The 24,374-nt window shown below is 37.3% G+C and overlaps 1 protein-coding gene across 4 annotated transcripts in view; it reads right to left on the bottom strand.

The window, feature by feature from the left end:
• Nucleotides 1-2,825: 2,825 nt before the first annotated feature.
• Nucleotides 2,826-24,374, bottom strand: part of TBC1D23 (TBC1 domain family member 23) — an 82,933-nt gene continuing 61,384 nt past the window's right edge. Inside the window, exons 12-19 of one of the 4 annotated variants that reach the window (XM_079767135.1) lie at nt 22,480-22,522; nt 20,892-21,007; nt 17,013-17,152; nt 15,649-15,693; nt 11,846-11,934; nt 8,040-8,175; nt 5,530-5,724; nt 2,826-4,471 (exon numbers count right to left, since the gene is read on the bottom strand). In XM_079767135.1, coding sequence (XP_079623261.1) covers nt 4,390-4,471; nt 5,530-5,724; nt 8,040-8,175; nt 11,846-11,934; nt 15,649-15,693; nt 17,013-17,152; nt 20,892-21,007; nt 22,480-22,522 — 846 coding nt within the window. In that variant the 3' untranslated portion in view covers nt 2,826-4,389. The remainder of the gene's footprint in view (nt 4,472-5,529; nt 5,725-8,039; nt 8,176-11,845; nt 11,935-15,648; nt 15,694-17,012; nt 17,153-20,891; nt 21,008-22,479; nt 22,523-24,374) is intronic. The other 3 variants (XM_079767136.1, XM_079767137.1, XM_079767138.1) reach the window with 3 other exon arrangements.

Below are 24,374 nucleotides of genomic sequence, written 5' to 3'. Positions count from 1 at the left end.
TGAGAACAGTGGCTTTGTAATACAGCTTGAAATCTGGTATTGAGATCCCACCTACAGATACCATTTCACATCCTAGGTTGCCATAATAAAAAAGATGGACAAAAACAGTGTTGGTGAGGAAGTAGAGAAATTACAGCACTCACATGTGGTCAATGGTAAAGCTCCTCTGGAAAATAGGAGTTCCTCATAAATTGAAGTGTAGAACTGACATGTGACAGAGTAATTCCACTCCAAGGAAGCTATCCAAAAGAACTGAATACATGTCAGCATAAAAAGTCATACATGAATGTTCAAAGCAACATCCTATCTAATAAAAGAGTAATATGCAACTTGACCATCACACCCACACACAAGATGGCCGCCCCATGTGGTCAAAGATGGCTGCCCCCATGTGGACACAAGATGGTCGGCAGGGGAGGGCAGTTGTGGGCGATCAGGCCAGCAGGGGAGGGCAGTTGGGAGGGACAAGGCCTGCAGGGAAGGGCAGTTGGGGGTGACCGGGAGGGCAGTTGGGGGCAACCAGGCCTGCAGGGGAGGGCAGTTAAGGGCGATCAGGCTGGCAGGGGAGGGCAGTTAGGGGTGACCAGGCCGGCAGGGAAGGGCAGTTAGGGGCAATCAGGCCGGCAGGGGAGCAGTTAGGCATTGATCAGGCTGCCAGGGGAGTGGTTAGGGGATGATCAGGCTGGCAGGCAGAAGCAGTTAGGGGCAATCAGGCAGGCAGGCAGGTGAGTAGTGAGTAGTTGGGAGCCAGTAGTCCTGGATTGTGAGAGAGATGTCCGACTGCCCGTTTAGGCCCGATCCTGGTGGGATCGGGCCTAAACGGGCAGTTGGACATCCCTCGAGGGGTCCCAGATTCAAGAGGGTGCAGGCTGGGCTGAGAGCCACCCCCCACCCCGTGCACGAATTTCATGCACCGGGCCTCTAGTGAACTATATAAGTGTCTCAATCAGTGAACTGTATTTTTACTTAATATTCATGACTAGTAACTGGTGATAACAAGCTGAAGTTCAATTTACTACATGTGGAATTTAATATAATTAGTATTAAATTATCTCTTCCCCTGTTCCCATCTAGATGAACAGAAATAGCAAAACCTCAATGTAACGGACTAATTTGGGGGAGAGGATGTCCATTAAAGCAGAAAGTCCGTTATATAATAAAGTAGGTTTTCTGAATGTGTATGCTAAAAAATTGAAAAATTAGTCTGTTTTTACTTATGTAGACACGTTTGTGTAATTATGTATGAAAAGTTTAATTTCAGGTAAGTTTTCTATATGTATCACTATAATTTTAAATTTATACTGACTAGGCCTAGTAAATGAGTGCATTCACTAGTCACCAAGAGTAAAAAATGCACACTGCTGGGGCGTGGCGTAATGCATGTTAAAACTGCTGTGGAGTCACATCACAGACAACAGAACCAATTAAGGCTCCCTGAGGTGTGATCATGTGCTAACACTCCCTGAACATTGTTTATGACTAGTATCTCTTGGATTTAAATATGTAGACTATAGTTGTAGATATGCAATATTTATGTCAGAGAAATTACTATAGTTTTTTTTCCAACATATGGCCTATTCGCTAAAATTTTTTAAAAATATATATTTTATTGATTTTTTACAGAGAGGAAGGGAGAAGGAGAGTCAGTAACATTGATGAGAGAGAAACACCAATCAGCTGCCTCCTGCACACCTCCCACTGGGGATGTGCTCGCAACCAAGGTACATGCCCTTGACCGGAATCGAACCTGGGACCTTTCAGTCCACGGGCCGACACTCTATCCACTGAGCCAAACTGGCTAGCGCTATTCGCTAAATTTTTTTTAAAAATAAGTGAATAACAAAAAAATAAGCTGTTAATTTAATTATAAGTAAATCTTGGTTAAAAACATTTTAAAATTAACAGGGTGTTAATTTTCACATACGTACCGGAAATTTTGTCCATTAAAATCCGAAGTCTGGCCCTGGCCGGTTTGGCTCAGTGGATAGAGCATCGACCTGCAGACCAAAGGTCCCAGGGTTTGAATCCGATCAAGGGCACGTACCTTGGCTGCAGGCTCCTCCCCTGGTCAGGGCACGTGCAGGAGGCAACCAATCGATGTGTTTCTCTCACATCAGTGTTTCTCTCTCTTTCCCTCTCTCTTACACTCCCCCTAAAAATCAAAGGACAAATATCCTAAGATGAGGATTAACAAAAAATAATCTATATATATAAAAACTGAAATGACCAACCAACCAGTTGCTATGATGCGCACTGACCATCAGGGGGCAGATGCTCAATGCAGGAGCTGCTCCCTGGTGGTCAGTGTGCTCCCTCAGCGGGAGAGCTGCTCAGCTGACCAGCAGGCGCCAGGTGCCCGGCTCATAGCTGGCAAGCGCAGCTGCAGCGGTGTGAGCCTCTCCTGCCTCCGCAGCAGTGCTACTGAGTAGGCAGCAGCGGCAGGCGCAGCGGGGCTGGAATGAGCAGGAGTGGCGTGGCGCCCAGCCTGGGCTTGGGCTCCTCCCTGGCTGCCTGTCACTTCAGGAATCAGGCCGAAACCAGCAGTCCGACATCCCCCGAGGTGTCCCAGATTGCGAGAGGGTGCAGGCCAGGTTGAAGGACCCCACCGGTGCAAGGATCCATGCACTGGGCCTCTAGTAAATAAATAAAATCCGAAGTCCGTTAAATTGAGTTTCATAAAATTGAGGGCTTACTGTCCTTTCAAATCTGAAATCTAAACATTTAAATTCCACTGAAAGAATGGCCCTCGATTTTCCAATTTTTTGATATCTATAAAGATTTATAAATGGGGGAGGGAAGAAAAAGAGACTGCATTAAGAACAAAGTATTGCGTAAACTGTATTGGTTTATTTACAACTGTAATTTATAAACATTAACACAAACACCTTTACATTAATATTATGTAAAAAGTCCCATAGCTGAAATGGGGGGTGGAGGAATGAGACTTCAGGACATTTCTAAAGGGGGTGCCAAGAAAAGAAAAAAATGCAATATAACAGTTGTGGAGAGAGTTATAAATATCAATTATTGCACCAGGAACAATTTCATGCAAATGTCTTCAACCACTCAAGTAAACTTTTTATTTAATTAGAATAAAATATCAAAATACCATGACCTATGCTGCCTTTTATTCACTTGATTTCCATGAAGTAAATTAAAATTACTATCTGAAAACAGGATATGTCTAAATATTTCTCCTATCAACCCCTTAGAGATAATCCATTACACTTTAAAACATGGAAGATTGTTAGCATTTGCTATTTCCCAGATTTTACAAGAAGTTATTCCACGTCCTCAAATGTGTTCTTGGATTTCTCTTACCTAACATGTCTAATATGAATCTCTCAATAAGTTAAGTTGAGGAAGCTGTGAAATAAAGCAGATCACTTTAGTTTTGTCATATTAAGAGAATAAAAATAGTTTCAAACCACTGGAATTTTTGTAAGACAAGACAAAAACCAAAGAAGAGAATTTCAGAAAGTGATGATAAAAACAACTATAGTTTATACAGCTCTCTGATTATTTGGCTTTTATTTAAGTGGATATTTGTGGTCACAGACCATAATCTCACTGAGGATAAATCAGTGTGCTTAACACCTGTCTTAAATACCCTAAATCAAGTATTGCATTTGTAATAAAGACCAATGACATTTGTACAGATATAATTCTATCCTCAAAATGTTAATTGTAATCTTAACATACCTACCTACTTATATATATTGCTTTTAACTGCTCCATTAAAACCATTAGGATGAAGTTTAGTATCTGAAGCACTCAAGTTCAAATTATTAGCTATGGTGCAAAGATGTTTGGAAACTGATGTTTCAACATTTCACTACCGGGACTGACTTTCTGAGTTGGCTGGAATCTTTATCCATTTCATTAAAAAGATAACACTCTTTTTAGGAACAGAAACGGCAAGCTAATTATTAAGCTATGTAATATTTTTTAGTTACTGATATTGTTCAGTGGGTAAAACCAAATTAGCAATTAACAGGCTCTCTTCAACTAATTCTATCTCTAGTTTTTAGTGAAGACATTGCAAATATATATATATATGTGTATGGTTGTTTTTAAATCTGAAAGTGATGCATGTTCCCTTAAAACAGCTCTTCAAAACAGAACTGCATTCTGCTCCCTTAGTTCATAAGGGCACAGGGTCAGTTACTTCAAAGTCACTTAATAACTGACTTTTGTAATTAATCATTTTACAAAGCCAAAAATGCAAAAGGAAAAATTTTAAAAATTAACTGTCCAGAGATTATAATAATTTAAACTTTTCAAATATCCCCATGAGCAAATGAAAGGTCTCCAGTTAGTATTCAGTCAAAAAAATGTCCATGTTTCTCTTGGTTGCCTTAATTTCTTTTGAAATACTTTTCTTTTATATTAACTTTCCAAAGCATCCAACACTTTCATGATCTGTTGTTTTATGGCTTTGGTAGCATCTCCTGCATTTGGAATCAAATACCTGTAGGGGAAAATATATACATATTAATACAGCGCTTTGTCTTCAGAACTCTGCTTTGATGTCACCTCCAATGGGAAGCTTTCCCTGACTTACAAAGCCAGCAGAAATGTCCTACGTACTCCCCAGAACTTATATTAACATATACTCAAAAGCATATTTGAAAGAAAATCTAAATGCAAAAGCAAGGTGATTTTTCATAGTGTACAGCAAGGTGGAATGAACTGCAGATCAGGAGTTAGAAGGTAGATGTGAAGATGTGAAAGTCATTTAATCCCTCTTGGCTACACATTTTTATTTACAAGATTAAATATGGTTTAGTTTCAAGATCAATGTGGTATATGGCCCTGTGCCAGTCCATGAACTGTTTGTCACTGCGTCATGAGACAAGGAGGAGCTTATACCAGATTGCAAATTAACTACACCATTCAGTACACTGCTTAGTTCACTGACATTTAAAAAAAATGTAAGAATTTGATGAAAGAAAATAAAAGCATTGACTTATATTCTGAAAAAACTTATTTGATTGCAAACCAGCATTTAGTGCAACACTGGCACAGGTTATTCTTTTTTTTATATATGTGTGTGTGTGTGTGTGTGTGTGTGTGTGTGTGTGTATATATATAATTGATTTTTTACAGAGAGGAAGGGAGAGGGATAGGGAGCTAGAAACATCGATGAGAGAGAAACATCGACCAGCTGCCTCCTGCACACCCCCCACCGGGGATGTGCCCGCAACCAATGTACATGCCCTTGACCGGAATCGAACCTGGGACCCTTCAGTCCGCAGACCGACGCTCTATCCACTGAGCCAAACCGGTTTCGGCACAGGTTATTCTTAAAGACCCTTCTGTCAAAAAGTTTAATTAGTTATGGTACTTACTAAAATCATGGGCTGATGGCTAAAACACAGATGACTAAGAAAAAGACAGCAAAGAATATTAATGAAAGTGATTCACGTATCCTATTCCACCACCTCTTTCCCTAAACAGAGAAACAAACCATGTTTAATAATGAACTAATTCAATAATTTAGACAATATCATCCTAAGAAAATCTTACCTTTCAATTGCCAAGATTTCTATTCCTGAAGCACTGCTGTTTCCATACTTGAAGGTAATTAGGTCAGGATGTTTCTTTTTGGATGTAATTTTAACCACAGAATTTAGTGCTTGTCGAGACTGTATATAAGCCAGTCCTTTCCGTGAAAGAATCTCCCTTAGACAGTACATATGTGTAGCAGTAACCAACAGATGACTTGAGAGAAAAAGCATTAAAAAACAAAAAGAATGTTTTTAAAATGTCGTTTAAAATAGCTATTACTTCAATAGCCCCAATTATAAAAAATGTTCAACTCCAGATGAAATTACTTTTGAGTTAAAAATACAAAGGCTCATTATAAACAAACTAGAGGCCCAGTGCACGAATTTGTGCACCTGTGGGGTTCCTTGGCCTGGCCTGTGGGATCAGGCTGAAACGGGCTCTCCGACATCCCTCGAGGGGTCCCAGATTGCGAGAGGGTGCAGGCCAGGCCAAGGGACCCCACCAGTGCATGATCGGGGCCGGGGAGAGATGTGGGAGGTTGGCCAGCTGGGGAGGGACCATGGGAGGACTCCAGGGCGTGTTCAGCCTGTCTCACTCAGTCCCAATCAGCCGGACCCCAGCAGCAAGCTAACCTAGGAGTCGGAGCATCTGCCCCCTGGTGGTCAGTGCACATAATAGCAAGCGGTTGAGCAGCCTTAGCATACCATTAGCATATTACGCTTTGATTGGTTGAACGGACGACCAGACACTTAGCATATTAAGCTTTTATTATATACGACTAGAGGCCCAATGCACAAAATTTGTGCAAGGGGCTCGGTCCTCAGAGCCCTGACTACCTCGGTCCTCAGAGCCCTGTCTTCGTCCAGACAGTCGTCCAGAAGGTTGCCTGGATGGCTGTTCTGCTGATCGGTCTAATTAGCATATTAGCTCTTTATTATATAGGACTAGAGGCCCGATGCATGAAATTTGTGCAAGGGGCTTGGCCCTTGCAGCTGCAGTGGCTTGCCTCAGCCCTCGCAGCTGTGGCAGCATGCCTCAGACCTCACAGCCCCGGCTTCATCCGGAAGGTTGTTCGGCTGTCTGGTCTAATTAGCATATTATGCTTTTATTATTATAGATAAGCTACCTAATAAAAGCTTTAAATTTTCCCTTATGTCTTATTAACAGATAAACAGATGACTGTCTAAGAACAAAGGTATAATCTATATATATAAAAGCCTAAGCGACTGAACGACCTAACGACCGGTTGCTATGACGCACACTGACCACCAGGGTGCAGACGCTCAATGCAGGAGCTGCCCCCTGGTGGTCAGTGAGGTCCCACAGCCAACCTCCTGCAGCCGACCAACCTCCTGCAGTCCCTCCCCTGGCCAGCCGGCCCTGATCTCCCCAATCGGGACTGGCAAGACAGTCCCGATCGTTGGCCAGGCCGAGGGACCCCACCCGTGCATGAATTCGTGCACTGGGCCTCTAGTATTTTATTAAAAATACAATACAATTAAAGTAATAGATTTAAAATAACAAATTTTTAGAATCTATTCTATATGGTATATAAAATATACTACCTTCCATACTTTTAACAGTATTGTCTATATTCACAAAGTATTCTCATTCAACATACCATAGCATATGCCCAATATTAAAGACCACTAAGCAATAGTTGGGCTGCCTTACATATTTTATAATATTCTGTAACTGTATCCTAAAGACAAAATGTGCACAGAATTAACATCCCCCACCTTGTCTCTCACCCCCCACCTTGTGTCTCAGCTTTAATATAGTGATAATACTCATACACTTTTAGGTAATACAATAAGAAAAATACCAGAAAAGTCACTGTGGGACATTCAGCCGAACAATAGGCCTAGACTCACAGGATTCATTAATAGTGAAGAAATGGGTGTGGAGTGTAGTACTTCGGGTGAGACTAAATAGATATAACAGATAAATACAGTGTGTGAACCCTGACTGGATCCTAGATCAGGAAGTAAAAACAAAGACTATAAAAGATACTTTGGGGGCACTCTGAAAAATTTAAGTATAGGGTCTGAATGTTGAATCATGCTAATTTTTACGATTTTTAAAGGTGATAACACTATTTGAGTTATGAGATTTTCTTGGGAGATTTATGCTGAAGTGTTTAGGGTTAAGTGTTATATCTAAGCTGCTTCTGAATGGCTTGATAAAAGGGAAATTCATATGTACATATGTAGTTTACGTGTATGTATATACACACTCAAATAGAGATGGGATAGTGTGAAAAGAAGTTAAAAGCTGGTGAATCTAAGAGAGGTTTATAAAGGTGTTCAATGTACTGTTTCTTCAACATTTCTTGTTTAAATTTTTCAAAATAAAAAATTACATTAAAAATCTTTCTAAAAAAATCTTTCTAAAAATCGAGACATATATTATCAGAGGGAAATTATATCTTATTGTATTTGGATAAATAAAATTTATTTTGTAGTTTGGTTTTATATTAACTTCCCTAAATTCAATTGTACTTCTGAAGAAGACATTTTTACAAGTACCTAGGAAACATGTGTCCATTTTCTTTCACTTCTTTACAAGGAAAATGATGCTTGATGTCTGGCTTGTTTATCCAAGTCTGAATATTTACAACCTCTTTTCTATCATCATCTGACATGGAAGAACTGTCAATTTCATCTATAAAGAATTTAAAGTGTTAAAAGTGGGCATTACCAATTTCAAAAATGACACATTTCTTAACATCTTGAAAAACAATTTCAGTAGTACTTTGAAAAAACACACCAATCAATTCTTTTATTTTTATTTATTTCAGAGAGGAAGAGAGAGGGAGAGAAAGATAGAAACATCAATGATGAGAGAGGATCATTGATCGGCTGCCTCCTGCATGCCCCCTACTGGGGATCGAGCCCACAACCTGGGCATGTGCCCTTGGCCGTAATTGAACCCGGGACCCTTCAGAATGCAGGCCGATACTCTATCCACTGAGCCAAACCAGCTAGGACTTAATTCTAATGCTGCTACTATATTTCCTTATGCCACAAAAACTAATACAAAAATAATGTTATGAAAAATTGCTCTCTATCAGTGGTTCTCAACCTTTCTAATGCTGCGCCCCTTTAATACAGTTCCTCATGTTGTGGTGACCCTCAACCATAAAATTATTTTCGTTGCTACTTCATAACTGTAATTTTGCTACTGTTAATGAATTGTAAACACAGATATTTACATTATGATTCATAACAGTAGCAAAATTAGTTATGAAGTAGCAACGAAAATAATTTTATGGTTGGGGGTCACCACAACATGAGGAACTGTATTAAAAGGGTCGCGGCATTAGAAAGGTTGAGAACCACTGCTCTATATGGTAAGAAAAAGTCAGGTGAAAATACTGAGAATGCACGTTTAAAGATTAAACTATCTAAGAAATTTAAACATTTTTATTTAGATAGCATAACTATGAAATCTGACTAGTCTGTAGAGAGATGGCTGAATTTTCCAACAATGAACACCTATTTTGAGGGCAAATACAGCAGAGTTCTTTTTCTCTTGCTGGTTCCAGATTTTGAGGAAAACAACAACAACAAATCCATCCTGGGATAGATAAGTAAAAATCTACATTTTTTCATGAGAGAAATAAAAAACATTCTAATTATTTTGTTCTTCTCATTTAAGAAAGAGAAATTACAGTCCCTGGGATTAATAATTATAAATGTTCTTCCCTTTGCTTTTTAAGAAATATTTCAAAATATTTATATCTATAAAAGCCTAAGTGACTGTTCGACTGGTAGCTATGACACGCACTGACCACCAGGGGGCAGATGCTCAATACACAGGCATGGAAACATGAAACAGACTGATGAATCTCAGAAGGAAGGAGGGAAGGGGGAGGGGGAGGGGGAGGGGGGTGAAAAGATTAACCAAAGATCTTATATACATACTAGAGGTCCCGTGCACGGATTCATGCACCAGTGGGGTCCCTCAGCCTGGCCTTTGGGGATAGGGACAAAACCGTCAGTCTGACACCCCCCAAGGGGTCCTGGGTTGCGAGAGGGTGCATGCCATGCCAAGGGACCCCACTGGTGCACGAATCCATGCACCAGGCCTCTAGTAAAGATATAATGAAAAAAGGAAATCTCATATAGCTACATTCCTCTTCCCCAGTCACACTCCTCTTCCTTCCTAAGAATTAGTGATTATCTGAATTTAGTGTTACCAGTTCCACAACTATATTTGCATATAGTTATTCTTTAACTATATATAAATATCCCTAAATAATATAGAGTAGTATTTTGTATTTTAGGTAAAATTTATATAAGTAGACTATTCAATTGTATTCTTCTGTAATGGCTACCCCACTCCCAACATTATAAAATTTATCCATGTTGATACACATAGCTCTGGTTTTTTCATTTTCATTACTGTGCAGTTTTCCATAGTGTAAATATGTGTGTGTGATTTATGTAAATACACCATAATTTATTCATTCATTTGTTAATGGAAGGAGTTGAGATATTCAGGGAAAGATACATAACAGGATGATGGCAACAGAGAGGGTGGGGGGGAAAGGAGCAAAAGAAATAAATTAAAAATAGCAGGTAGAAAATTACATTTACTGCAATGCAAGTTTTCTGGAAGGTGATTTTGTAATATGAATTAAAATGTCAAATGTGATTCCCTATAACCTAGCAATCTTACTGCTAAGAGTTTACCATCTGGATGTACTTGCAAAAGTTCATGTTCATATATGTATAAAAACATCCGTTTGTCATTTTAAACAGAAATAAAAATTAAAATGTTAATGGAAGAATATTGAATAAATAAATTATGGTATGTTCACATGATAGAAAAATAACTGAGGAGGTATACGGGCTGAGATGGAAAATATGCAACATGTATTACTAAGTGGAAAAGGCAAGATGAGATATGGAAGTTTTTTCATATTTTGTACATTTATGTACTGTTTTATTTTTTCTAACTTAATACACATATTAATATTAATTATGATTACTCAACCAGGATAATCTGGCAGTGGGATTATGAACCAAAGTAATAAATTCTTTTTAAAAATATAAAGACAACCAACCACACAGAGGATGACAAATTTCCCTTACACAATATCCCCATCTTGTGGCCCTTTAAAATATTGCCTCTAGTTTCAAAAGGTTCTTCAGATGTCTGTTTTGGAATTCCCTGAACTTTGGTCCCACAACTCTCAATCTCCTAGGTGGGTGGATCAGGGGTTTTAAATTCAATCCCATGGATTTAAATACTATTTGTACACTGATGATTCTGAAATTATCACCAACTTAGACTTGTCTCCTCGATTAAAGGTCCCTATATCAACCGGCTACGCAACATTTCACCTTGAATTTCTAATAGGCAGAACTTCAGATGTTTTAGACCAACTCTGAATAGAAAAAAAATCTTTAATCTCCTTTACAGAATCTCACTGTGAGATGGAAGACGCTGACGACGCCTTGCCATGCTAGCAGTCAGCAGCTGTGCGTCGCTGCAGGTTGCCCAGGACCAAACCAGAGAGGGTCAGACCTGCATTACCACCATTTGTCCACCATCCAGAACTGAAATATCATTGCTGACATGTACACATAAGGAACTGTTTGACATTGAAATTGGGACTCAAAAGAACTGTTGGCCCAGAAAGAAACTCACTATAGACTGATTCATTTGCCTCTCAGCATAACCATTATTGCTTGTCTCATTTTTGGTTCTTATAAGTGTATTTCTAGTATCACATGATCTCACTCATCTAGGGGAAATAATGAACAACATAAACTGATGAACAAAAACAGACCTGGAGACAGGGAAGCATCGATCAGACTGTCAAACCTCAGAGGGAAGGTAGGGGAGGGTGGGGAAAAGGGGGAGAGATCAACCAAAGGACTTGTATGCATGCATATGAGCCTAACCAGTGGTCACGGACAACAGGGGAGTGGGGGCATGCGTGGGGAGGGGTTTGGGATGGGAATGGGGGGATGAGGACAAATATGTGATACCTTAATCAATAAAGAAATTTTTAAAAAAATCTGTGTCTTTTTTCTTTTTTAATATATTGTTATTGATTTCAGAGTGGAAAGGAGAGGGAGAGAGATAGAAACATCAATGATGAGAGACAATCATTGATCGGCTGCCTCCTGCACACCCCAAACAGGGGACAGAGCCCCCAACCTGGACATGGGCCCTGACCAGGAATTGAACCACTGAACCATGCCGGCTGGGTACTGTCTTTTTTTTTTTTTTAAGCAGTTGTCTGCTATTCCCAAAGTAATCTTTATAATCACTCCTGGTGCCTGAGGAAAGAAGTCTATAAGTAAGTGTAGTACTCCACCTGTGTCGTACTCTTCTTCGTCCCCAATGCTGAACACAGGTTTCACACCACGGTATGGCTTGCCCACTCTGTCACTGCTGCTCACATGCCTATATTCAAAGAATTTTAGAGGGGGGGGGATCATCACATAAGAAGTTATTAAAGATTTTAACCAAGTATCATTTGACTATTCAAACAAATGTAAATGTTCTTTGCCCACGTACAACCCAGTTTTAGGATAGCTATGTTAAGGAAATTGAAACAAGATAAGGAAATATGTTAGCAAAAGTGGCAAAAGGACTTGGTGGCTGAAGATTTTCAAATCTGTAAATATTAAATTTGAAGCAATTTTAATATTCATATTAAAACCAAGGCTTAGCCCAGCTAGAATGGCTCAGTTGGCTGAGCAATGTCCTATGCACCAAAAGGTTGTTGGCTCAATTCCCAGTCAGGACACATACCTGGGTTGTGGCACTTACGTAAGGCAACTAATTGATGTTCTCTCTCACATCGATATTTCTTTCTCTCCCCCTCCCTCTCTCTAAGCATGTCCTCGGGTGAAGATAAAAAAACAACAATGCTTAGATCTGTGTGGCCTTCGAGAAGTTACTAAACCTCTCTGTGATTCTGTTTCCTCATCTGTAAAATGATGATAACATCTACCCTTCATGGTTATAAGAATTAAACCACTTACTATCATATATACTGATTTCAGAGAGGAAGAGAGAAAGATAGAAACATCAATGATGAGAATCATTGATCAGCTGCCTTCTGTACACCCCACACTGGGGACCGAGCCCGCAACCCAGGAATGTGTCCTGACCAGGAATCGAACCGTGTCCTCCTGGTTCAGAGGTCGACACTCAACCACTGAGCCACGCTTTACATATTTTGTAAAGCTCTCAGAATAATGTCTGGTATATAGCAAGTGCAACATACATGTTTGTTAGACAATATAGATTATGGAACCAAACATTCAAATTCTAGGAGTGCTTAAAGTTCTCATAGGGGTGTGCAAGTGTCTTAAGGTTTTCCCCCCCATTTTTTGTTATTGTTACTTTAATTTTAATAGAAACTAAGATTCTACTTCTTATACATAAATGTAAGTAAGCCATGAAAATGAATCTGCCTTTCTTCTTTAAGTGAAAGAAGCCTAAACATGTAAACTCAAAATTGGTTAGTTCTGCCAGAAGTATGACCTCTTTTTTAATATAAAAATTTAACCTCATTACTTTGCAGATAATCTCAAATGAACCAAGAAGTAAAATTAAAGTATTTCAACAAAATACTGTATGTTTCTGGGGAATAAGCATTTTATTATTTGTAGAATAAAGTATGAAGAGAGTCCAAAGTGGGGAAAAAATCAAGTTATACTATCTTTACTTAGCCTTAGAATTCATTTTTCCACAAGATGGATATCAAACCTGTATTTTAAATACTTTTCTAATACATTTCATCAATAAAAATCTTATCACAACCTAATTTTGTTGAAGGACTTAAATCTTTACTTCTTCAAAACAACATTCTTCAACAGAAAATCAATTTGAGTTGAGTGTATAACCAGACATTCTTTGGGAATTATAAGTTAGGTTAATCACTACATAGCTTACATTTGATTACATTAAAATCATAAAATAATTTTGAGTTTATGTTAAAATAAATCTAATGTAAAATTATCCTGAAAATTACCAAACTATTCTCATTAGATAAAAATTCAAAAACCTATGAAACTCAGATTCAAGTTTCTTACAAAGGCAAAGACAAAGATAATATAGCTTTACCTAAGAATACTATCTAATAAAAGCCCAGCGACCAAACAGTGGAATGACCAGAACGACTGGTCGACCAGGCACGATGATGCACACTGACCACCAGGGGGCAGACGCTCAACACAGGAGGTGCCCCCTGATGGTCAGTGTGCTCCCACAGTGGGAGCGCCGCTCGACTGACTGGGATGAGCGGCTGGCTGCTCTTGCAGTGGGAACAGCCACTTAGAGGGCGGATCCACAGCCCCTTGGCTGACCAGGCTGAGCAGTGCTCCCACAGTGGGCCAATCCCCGCAGGCCACGTCCCCCACCAGTGCATGAATCCCATGCACTGGGCCTTTAGTCTAGATTGTAAAATTATATGAGATTTAAATTATTGCTTCTCTCCTGATATTAAAACATAATTAAACTGCCTGCTACAACATAGAAAGTAATAAAGGTAACGTTTATAGTGAATACTTGAATCAGAAACCAAGTATCTGAAGAGACAAATAGAAAAAAAATACAATGGAGTTTTTATAAGAAGATTTCTAAAGATTACTGAGATGGTTCTTAAAAGACTGGCTAAAAATTGATGAAATTCAATGGATGGACTTTTTTTTAAAAGTAGTATATTTATTCTTTCTTAGTGAAAATAATAACAGAAACATCTACAAAATAGTTTGTCAAGGTTTTTACTTAATTTGCTGAGCTCAGGAAGAGATAAAATTTCATTCCAACATTTCACTAAATTTTACTTTCAAAATAGGTATATCTGCCTTTGGGCCAGAGAAGGTAATTTAAAATTTTTTAAAATTAAGAATCTGGGAGAAAACTTGGGAGTTAAATAAAATCAGACTAATTCAATGGTTGTATAATAAGAGAAAATAGAATGATGATTCACAAACATTATAAGGATGCAATTTCCTTTAAAATAGTCTTATATAAAATTATAATAGAAGCCCTTGTAATGGGTTCTGTATACGAACAGTCATAGCAAATAAAAACTCTATAAGTTGGGAGTAAACTATTGTTTTTAAAAATGATACTTCTAGTCACTGGGAATATTGAAATGATTCAAGAAAAAGTCAAGTCCATTATTCTAAAGCTTAACTTACATTCAAAGTATGATAAGATTTTCTTTTAAAATGTTCATAGGTATTGCTAGATATGATATTCTAATTTAAATTGCAGAAAAATTCTATGAGTATAAAAACTGTAAAGCCATATACAAGTATTAAGTAAGTAAAGTTCTTTTGTTCATCCTAATTGAAGATTCTTTCAAATTTATGGGATCTAATGACAAACAGCCCATCTCAATGAAGCAGAGAAGAGATAGGTAATACATTAACATGTCCATCACGACAATTTCTTTCAATGAAAACCAAAGGCAGGACTCTAGAACTGCGGTTCTTTGGAACCAATTTATTATGTTAACTCACGAACCTAAATACATACATTTTATTAAGAAAAATCTAAAATATTATAAAACTAGAGGCCCTATGCATGAAATTCGTGCAAGAGTAGGCCTTTGCAGCCCGGCTTCATTTGGAAGGTTGTCTGGACAGTCATTTCACAGTTCAGTCGATTTCCATATTACGCTTTTATTATTACAGATGACATAATGAACATGAATTATCCAAAATTTTGAACCATGAATTGTGCTTTTTTCCCCCAGGTACTGTAATTTTCTCTACTGTCAGGGCAGGACACAGAAGTAAATAATCTCCAAAGCTAAATACCCTGTCAACTCTGAAACTACTTATTTTATTTGTTTCACCTTCCTCTGTCTCAGAATAAAAGCTGCAGGTTTATGAAGTTCTTGGATTCTAATGCACTTGATTTTCATCTGAGGAATGGGAGATACAAGGAAGCATGCAAGAAAAAAAATTTTTAATGATCAAAGCAAAAACCAAAAAGATATCAGCATCACATGTACTCCTAAAAGCAGAATGAGGAAAGTTTAGCATTTGAAACAGCTACATGAAATTTTAGCCAAGACAGCGTGAGGCTTATAGACAGCATGAAGCATGCTAAAGGAAAGGATGCCCAACAAAGCTGCTCTACTCATTGGCTTACCGCTCTGTACATGTTCTGTCTGGCCAAGGAAGATTGAAAGACATTCTACAGCAAATTGAGGCAGAGGACAGAACAAAATGATTATAAAACCACAACAGTTTTAAAACAAAAATATAGCACAATCAGCTTTTCTAACCCAGAGTGTACATTATAAAGAGTTTCAATCATCCAAAGTACAAAGAAAAATTTTTAAAAGCCTGTCTCAAGTGACTCCTTAACAAAGTCTTTTCATTTAAAGTTATCACTAGTTCATTTTAAAATAAAATTAATGAATTTTAAAATAAAAATATTTAATGTTCAGGCTATAAAATGTAGTAATAGTAGTACTGTAATTCAAAATGCACTAATTAAAAGTAAAAATGTTAAAGGCTTTTGAGAGCAGACATATAATTTAATGAGCAAAAAAATATTTTGTGGTAAAACACTTTAACATTATTTATCAGTTGACCATTTTAGATAAGATACAATTTTTTGAATTAGTGAAAACAACCTATTCTCTTCTTTACTATTTACTGAATGGGAAAAAATGTATTTTTGTATGTATATGTACTATACTTAAAAACGTGACAAATAGTAAATTCCTGACATTCAGTTCTTGAAGTCAAATATTTCAACTTTCCTAGGATACTGCAAATAAAACATGAGTGAAATTAAATACTATAATACACTACCAAGATCAAGCTTGCTTAGAAACAAATTCTGCACTGAATTATTAGGTTAGCTTTGAACTCTAGGAACAAGAAAGATCAATGTGTGGACAAAAATACGTATATTGTGCATTCACAATTCCAGTAAGAAACAATGTAACAGATAAACCTGTTTATTATTTGTTGGCTATGTCCTTCATTTGTAAGTCATGGGAATCTAAGGGTCCCTTATATTCTGTGAACAAAATTCTACGAAGATCTGAACTATTGAACTTCGGAAAATGTATTTCTGCTTTATTTAGCATGACCAAATTTTCTAGGTTTTAAATTCCAAAAGCAGAGGAAGAGGTTCCTGCAGAGATTACTGCATTTGGTAGTGGATTTTCATACATTTGCCATGTGGGAAGCAGCTACCATATGAAGTGTATAAAACGTAAAATGGTATTTGAATATATTTTTAATAAATGGCATGAAGGGGCAGAATCATTACTTGCACCTTATTCTGAGCAGTAGGAGAGAATAAAAAGCAATCTGTAGACAAATTTTACAGCAATAAAGAACATCTTATAATTATAATGAAAACTGAAACCATATACTTAAAAAATGTACTTTATGATACTTTTCTAGAACACATTCGAGTCAACTAATATTTACTGTAAGATACTTTTCTTTAGTTTCAATTACTCATCATAAACTCATACTGTATAAGCAACTCACCGATCCACAGGAGCTGATGTATTCTCAATAAAACTGATAACTTTTTCCCTGACATTAACGGATTTTGTCTTCAAAGCAATAGTCATTTTATTTACTAGTGATTTCATTCCTCTATCATTTAAGCCATTAGAAGATTCACCCTGAAAAAAAAAAAAATTACTAAAGAACTTCTCTCCAAACGATTAGCAGACACACTACTGCTAAAGGTTATCTAAATGCCGTGGCAGGATGGGCCGGGTGGGGGCACTGAGGATGGGCCAAGACCCGCCCCTGTGCCCACCACAGCCTCGAGGCCCACAGTTTCTTTCAAGGCCTCGTGCACTGAGTCCCTAGTATTATATATATATAAGTTTATATATTATCCTAAATCCTTTGTTGTCATCTCAACAATCTTCAGAGCATTTTCACCCAGAGTAGATTCCATTTCAAGAAACCACTTTCTTTGCTCATCCATAGAAGCAATTCCCCATTTATGAAATGAGACTGCAGTAATACAGTGGCATCTTCAGGCTTCACTTTTATTTCGTATTCTCTTGCTATTTGCACCACAACTTGGCTATTTGGCATAAGAATCTAGCTTTTGGCCTATCTTGGCTTTCAACATGCCTTCCTCACTAAGCTTACTCATTTCTAGCTTTTGATTTAAAGTGAGAGACCTGTGACTCTTCCTTTCACTTGGAACATATAGAGACCACTGTAGGGTATCCATTGGCCTAATTTCAATATTGCTGTATCAGAGAATAGAGAGACCAGAAAGAGAGAGAGAGAGAGAGAGAGAGAGAGAGAGAGAGAGAGAGAGAGAGAGAGAGAGATATGGGGGAATGACTCAATAGGTGTAACAGTCAGAACACACACATTTTTTTAAGTTTGCAGTCTTATACTGGCACAGTTCATGGCAGCCCAAAACAATGAACAATAACAGCATCAAAGATCACTGATCACAGATAACCATAACAAATATAATAATGAAAGATTTTGAAATATTGTGAGAACAAAATATATCAGAGATACATGAAGTGAGCAAATGCTGTTTGAAAATGCCAGACGATTTGTTTGATGCAAGGTGGCTACAATCTTTCAATTTGTAAAATAAAGTAATAATCTGCAGGGTGCAATTAAGTGCAATAAAATGAGGGAGATGCCTGTAATGAGCATATCATTTCATGTAGCTAAATTTTTAAACAACTTATTCGTTGTAAAATTTTGCTTTTTAAAACATTTTCACTTAGGCCTCTAATTTCTCAAGAATTAGGTTATCCTGGCATACCTAATGTAATAGGTGTGAGTATAATTCTTAAATTATTTCATAGAATTGCTTCCATATACCCTAGAAGGCAAGTTGGTGATAGGTGTCAAAGTTTCAAAGTGTACCAATCCTCTTCAGAATTTATGGGAAGGAAATAATCAGAAAGTGGCCTAGGATTTAGGTACTATTTGATGGAAAATTATACAGATCTAAAAAACCATGATTTAAGCATGTTTTCAAGGGCTGTGACTGGCTGCAGCCATGGGATCTCCAACTGCATGTGAGAGCAATGTGGAGAGAGACTGACAGCTCAGGTTCGTATAGTATTTATGCTGTCACTCACCTTTCCCATAATAGAACAACAACAAAAATCCATGCTTAAAAATAAAAGCATTTCTAAATGTTAGAAAATACTCATATATTTAGTGAAATTATGTGTATAATCTGATAATTACTTTTAAAATAAAATACTAAAATACACATGCATTAAAAAAGGTCTGAAGTAAATATTTAAAAAACATAAGTAGCAGTTATCTCTGATAGGGTCATAGGTGATTTGTTTTTATACTTTTCACATATATATATGGTGCTACAATAAATGGATATCACTTTCATTTTTATGAGAAATAAGTCATTAACTATATAACACACATACACACACACACAAAAACATGTTTCTTATTTCCATATCCAAATTCAAAACCAAATTACACTGACTGGGAAATTCTTTGGTACTCCTGAATATAACACATCTTTACAACTATTTCTTTACCGGCCTCAATCAGTGTTTTTCAAATCTGAAGGTAAAAACTTAAACAGAAAACCCAATGCTGTGATTGAGAATATAAATCAGAATAATGTTTTCTGGAGAGTAACTTGATAATAATGCAGATTTCTGAAGATATTGGTAAGTAATCTTTTGATCAAGTTATTCCACTTCTAGGACCAAATAATCATGATATATGCAAATATATTACCACATAAGTTAATGGTGGTAGTATTTATAACAAAAAGACTGGAAACAATGTAAATATTCAATAAGGGACTAACTGAATAAATTATAAGTCCATATAGTGGAATACTACCTAATTAAAAATGAAAATGGCCCTGGCCAGTGTGGTTCTGCTGGCTGGAGCATCATTCTGTGCACCAATGAGTCCAATTCTTGGTCGGGACACATGCCCTGGTTGTGGTTTGATCCTGAGTTGGTGTGTGTATAGGAGGCAACAGATCTATGTTTTCATTCTCATATCAATGTTTCTCTCTCTCCCTCTCCCTTTCTGTCTCTCTAAAATCAATAATAAAACAAAAAGCATGTCCTTGGGTGAACATTAAGAAAAAAAGAAAATAGCAAATGTTTATTAAATAAATGGTGATCTCATATGAAGAACACTTAGATACCTAGAGAATCAATTTTAAAACTTAATTCTTAGAGGATCCTTACCACTGATAATTTCATAATAATTTGTTTTGACTTACAGAGCTGAAGATAAACCTCAATTAATACATCTAGTGAGTTATAATTTTATAATAACTACTATACCTTACATTCACTTGCATATTTAATCCTCACGTCATCCTTATGAGAAAAGTTCTGTTATTACCATCTGTATTGTACAGATGAAGAAACCAGGGCTGGAAAGATCTTACTGAAGATCATGAAGAAAGTAAGTTGTAGAGATAAAACTTGAACACCTTGGTATGTCATACCTGTACGTCGAAGCTAGTAACCATGACTCTATACTGCAGTTTTCCTTTTATTTCTGTTTTAAAGAATAATCTTAGGTAGGTGAGGATTACTACTTGTTAAGAATATCTATATATATAAATCCTAAGTGACCAAACGACCTGTCACTATGATATGCACTCAACCCACAGGATCAGGCCTGTGGGGATTGGGCCGAAACTGGCTATCCGACATCCCCCGAGGGGTTCCGGATTGTGAGAGGGTGCAGGCCAGGCCGAGGGACCCCACGGGTGCACGAATCTGTGCACCGGACCTCTAGTGATTTCATAACATCTAATTTGACTTAACTGAATTACTGAAAAAGTATAAAAGACTTATTGCCTAAATATTTCCAAAATAGAACAGAAAAATAAATTTACCCAATATAGTAAAATCCTGCAGTAATGTACATCTCAAGAACTAAAATTTAAATATTATGGGACTGGCAATGGGTTCCAGTCTTCCTCTGTATGACGCATTCTCAAATACGGGTGGACTAAATCTATGTCTGTTGTAGGGAGTAGACATGGTATGCAGAAAATGGGACCACTGGTCTCAGTATTATCTTGGCCCAAACTGATTGGGAGATTCCTAGAATAAGCTCACTTGAGACTGCCAGCTCACCACAGAACTCAGAATATTTCAGCTGGAGCAGAAAACTGTCACTAGGTGATACCAAACTGCAGTGGGACAGGGAGAAATGTGAATTCAGCAGGTAGACCTCCTGCACTTTAGGCTAGTTTAACTGCGTGGACCTGCTCCATCATCTCATTAACTTCACAATAACATCACTCCTCATTGTATGTGTTTGAAAATTTTGACTCTATTTCTGTTATGGTGGGGTTTACGAGTTAAAATCACCTTTTCTGGACATTTATCTTAATGTGGTGACATATCTGACACATACACTTACGTCAACAGAAGAACTGATACTGCTCCTTGAGCCTGAGGTACTAGCAATCCAGTGGCCATATCCATTTTCTGGTCCATCCACGTTAATGTCTGCTAAGTGCTGCTGCAATGCTTAAAATAAACGAGAAGAAAAACAAAACCCATCAAATCAACCCCTTTAGGAAAGATCCATTACCAGAGAAGTATAATAAACATGTCATAGCTGAATGAAAAAGGATCCACAGACATAATCACAAGTATTTCTTTCTGCACCTCTGAAAAGGAGCAAAGGACTCCAAGCCACAGAAATCCTTCCCTTCCTCTTCTCCTTCCTTCTAATGCCCTCTGTACGCATATTGCTTTTCTTAACTGATCCTAAGGGTGACAATAACTATATATATAGGCTTGATATTTTCCTTTTTGGAAGGTAATCTTTCAAGTATTAATAGATGCTTTCAGCAACATTTTCTTATGACACCGAAGATTAACAGAAAACTTATTGTTATACCTGAAACAAATACAAAATAATATTGAATAATTAAAAAAAAAAAGGAAAGAAAACCTACGGTGATTTTTGTTTTATCATAAGGAGATATTAATTAATCTTTGCCATAATAAAAAAAGCAGTCCAGGCATTAACTGCTATGGAAAGAGAGGTTTTTCTTGGAAAATAAATAATTCATACCTTAAGGCCAATACTTGCTTAACACTTTATTAAAATAATCCCTTCTGTAGATCACTCTATGTATGAGCCTCAAAGATAATTAATTATCAGGCCACGATATATGGGAGGTAATCATGATCCTTGCTAATGTCATAAAGACCAAGAGGAAATAGGTACTAATCTACCAAAACTTCTAAGTTATGACATAAGATAACGTAATTATCATTTCTTTTTCGTGGTGGGAATAATGAAGATCTAGTCTCTTTTCAAGTTTGATGATCACACTATAGTATCATTGCCTATACTCACTATACTGTACATTAGTTCTGCAGGACTTATTACTAGTTCCAAGTCTGTCCCCTTAAATAACATCTCTTGTAAGAAATGAAAATTCTAAATGTTATTATTCTGACCTAATTCTTCATAAATTCTCAAATATTTGCCTGCAGAGATTTTGTCAATTATTTTACTAACCTGGATTACCAGATATTAGTCTGCAGATTTGAAAACATCAGCTTATTTGTTTTATCCTATTGAGCCAACATTTTTCTAGCAGCTAATACCTTCAAGTAGTTAAAAAATAAAATGAAAACAAAACAAATTTAAAAAGCAAGAGTAGGAAGGATATACAGATACAGTGAAAAGTATTCCTCCTACTCCTTTCCTAGATCCTATCTACTTCTCCTCTGAAGAGGCAAGTCATTGGGCAGTTATTCAGGCATTTTAACATATCTATTTAGAGTCTTCCATTAAATATTGATCAACTTCCTATTATATTTGCCTATTATCTATGTTCTGCTGGCTTTGTCTTTTCTGAAAATACTGAATGACTGAAGAGAGAAAATACCCATTAACTTACTTAGTTACTACAAATCAGCTCTGGTTAATATAATTTTCACTGAAAAGTGGAGGCAAAGGGATTAATAAATGAAAATCTTACCCATAAATCCTCCACTGGCAATGCTCACATATTCTTTGTTTTTCTGTAATGGAATAAAAAATTTAAATTATTCCAAAATGCAATATAATTAAAACTTCTGATAATTCTGTAAACATTGACAAATGTAATATAAGGTTATATGCTAACATTATGGACTTTGGCACAGAGAGGTAAATACATTTACCTTGTGTATTGTAAGGTCTGGTACTTGAGTGGGAAGAAAGGAACAACTTCATGGCTCTAACAAGACTATAATTTTATTTGTATTATACTTCCAATAGTGCAATAAAAGTCAAATGAAAAACAGTTAAGTTGTATTTTTGGATATAATTAGAGTGTTGTTTTTTAATTTCCAAAATATTGTGTCCTTTATAAAAAGGAAATATAAAAGCAAATATTCAGAATGAAAAAAAATGAATGTTACCATTTTACAAACAATTTCTCCCCCAACAAATACATGCAAGGAAAAATATTTTGAAAGAGAACTTATAAATCTATAAATTTAAAAAGACTTAAAAAGTTATCATCCAAGTGCAATGTCTTGTTTTGGATATTGGGAAATTCAGGGAAACCTGAGCACTAGGTTATTTTTTATAATAAAGTCTAATAATGATAACGTGATTATATCTGTATAAAGAGTTTATAAGGTTCAATTCTCTGCACTTCTAAATTTGTTTGAAATTATCCATGATAAAAATTGGGGGGGGGGGGGGAATTTCTAAACCACATTAAGAACTTGAATTATAAAAACAGAGTTCACAGTATTCCAAATTTTGGCGATCTGACAGCCCTCACAATATGTAGTTTATACCAGAGCATTTTTAGAATAGGCCAATTAAATTTATAAGTAAAATGAGTTTGAGTCCCTATTTGTTATTCTGTATAAGTTTCTAAAATCTTTTCTTTAATAAAGTACAAAGTTATCATACAGTCTCTCCCCAAATACCTCATTACCTCTCTCATTTTGTCTTTCAAGGATTCTGTCCTCTACAATAATATTCTCAAACCTGATTCCCAGTAAAATACAACATGAATAGAAAGGACCCAAATTGAGTGGCTTGTGCAACACCACACCACTGTCTTCCTGATTCCACAGTTCAGGGTTACACAAAAAGAGAACTTTAATGTATAAAGTACCAAAGAATCCTACCTAATAAAAGAGTAATAGGCAAATTAACAATCACTCTGCTATGCCCACAAGCCACGCCCACCAGCCAATCAGGAGCAAATATGCAAGTAAATCCAACCAAGATGGCTACGGCCACGAGAGTAGGAGGGAGGCTTGGGTTTCCCCGGCAATGGAGGAAGCCAAGCTTAACTCCTGCCCTTGCCGGCCTAGGCCTCCACTCAAGGCTACAAAGTTTCAATGATAGAAGATACATAAATCCAAACAGAAATGGCAGCAGCCACGGAGCTGGAAAGAGCAGGAGGCTAGGGTTGCCCCCGGCAATGGAGGAAGCCAAGCTTTCCACACACCCTCACTGGCCCAGGCCTCCGCTTAAGGCTACAAAGTTTCAATTATAGAAGATACATAAATCCCAACAGAAATGACTGCCGCCACAGAGAAAGCAGAAGGCTTGGCTCCGCTCCAGGCTACAAAGTTTCAATTTAGAAGATAAATAAACCCCAGATACCAGGGCATCCGCTTGGGTCGCCAGGGGGTGTGGCCAGCCTGCAAACCACCACAGGCCCCTCGCCCAGGCCGCCCCATGCTCCAAGGGAAACCCCCATCCCGATCTGGGACACCCTTCAGGGCAAACCAGCTGGCCCCCACCCATGCACCAGGCCTCTATCCTGTCTAATAAAAGAGTAATATGCAGATTGACCATCACTCCAACATACAAGATGGCTGCCCCCATGTGGTTAAAGATCCTGCCCCCATGTGGACACAGATG

The sequence above is a fragment of the Cnephaeus nilssonii genome (genome assembly GCF_951640355.1).
Source record: "Cnephaeus nilssonii genome assembly, chromosome: 3".
Taxonomy (NCBI): Eukaryota; Metazoa; Chordata; class Mammalia; order Chiroptera; family Vespertilionidae; genus Cnephaeus; species Cnephaeus nilssonii.
Note: the sequence above shows the minus strand (reverse complement) of the source record. Positions and strands in the feature narration are given on the sequence as shown.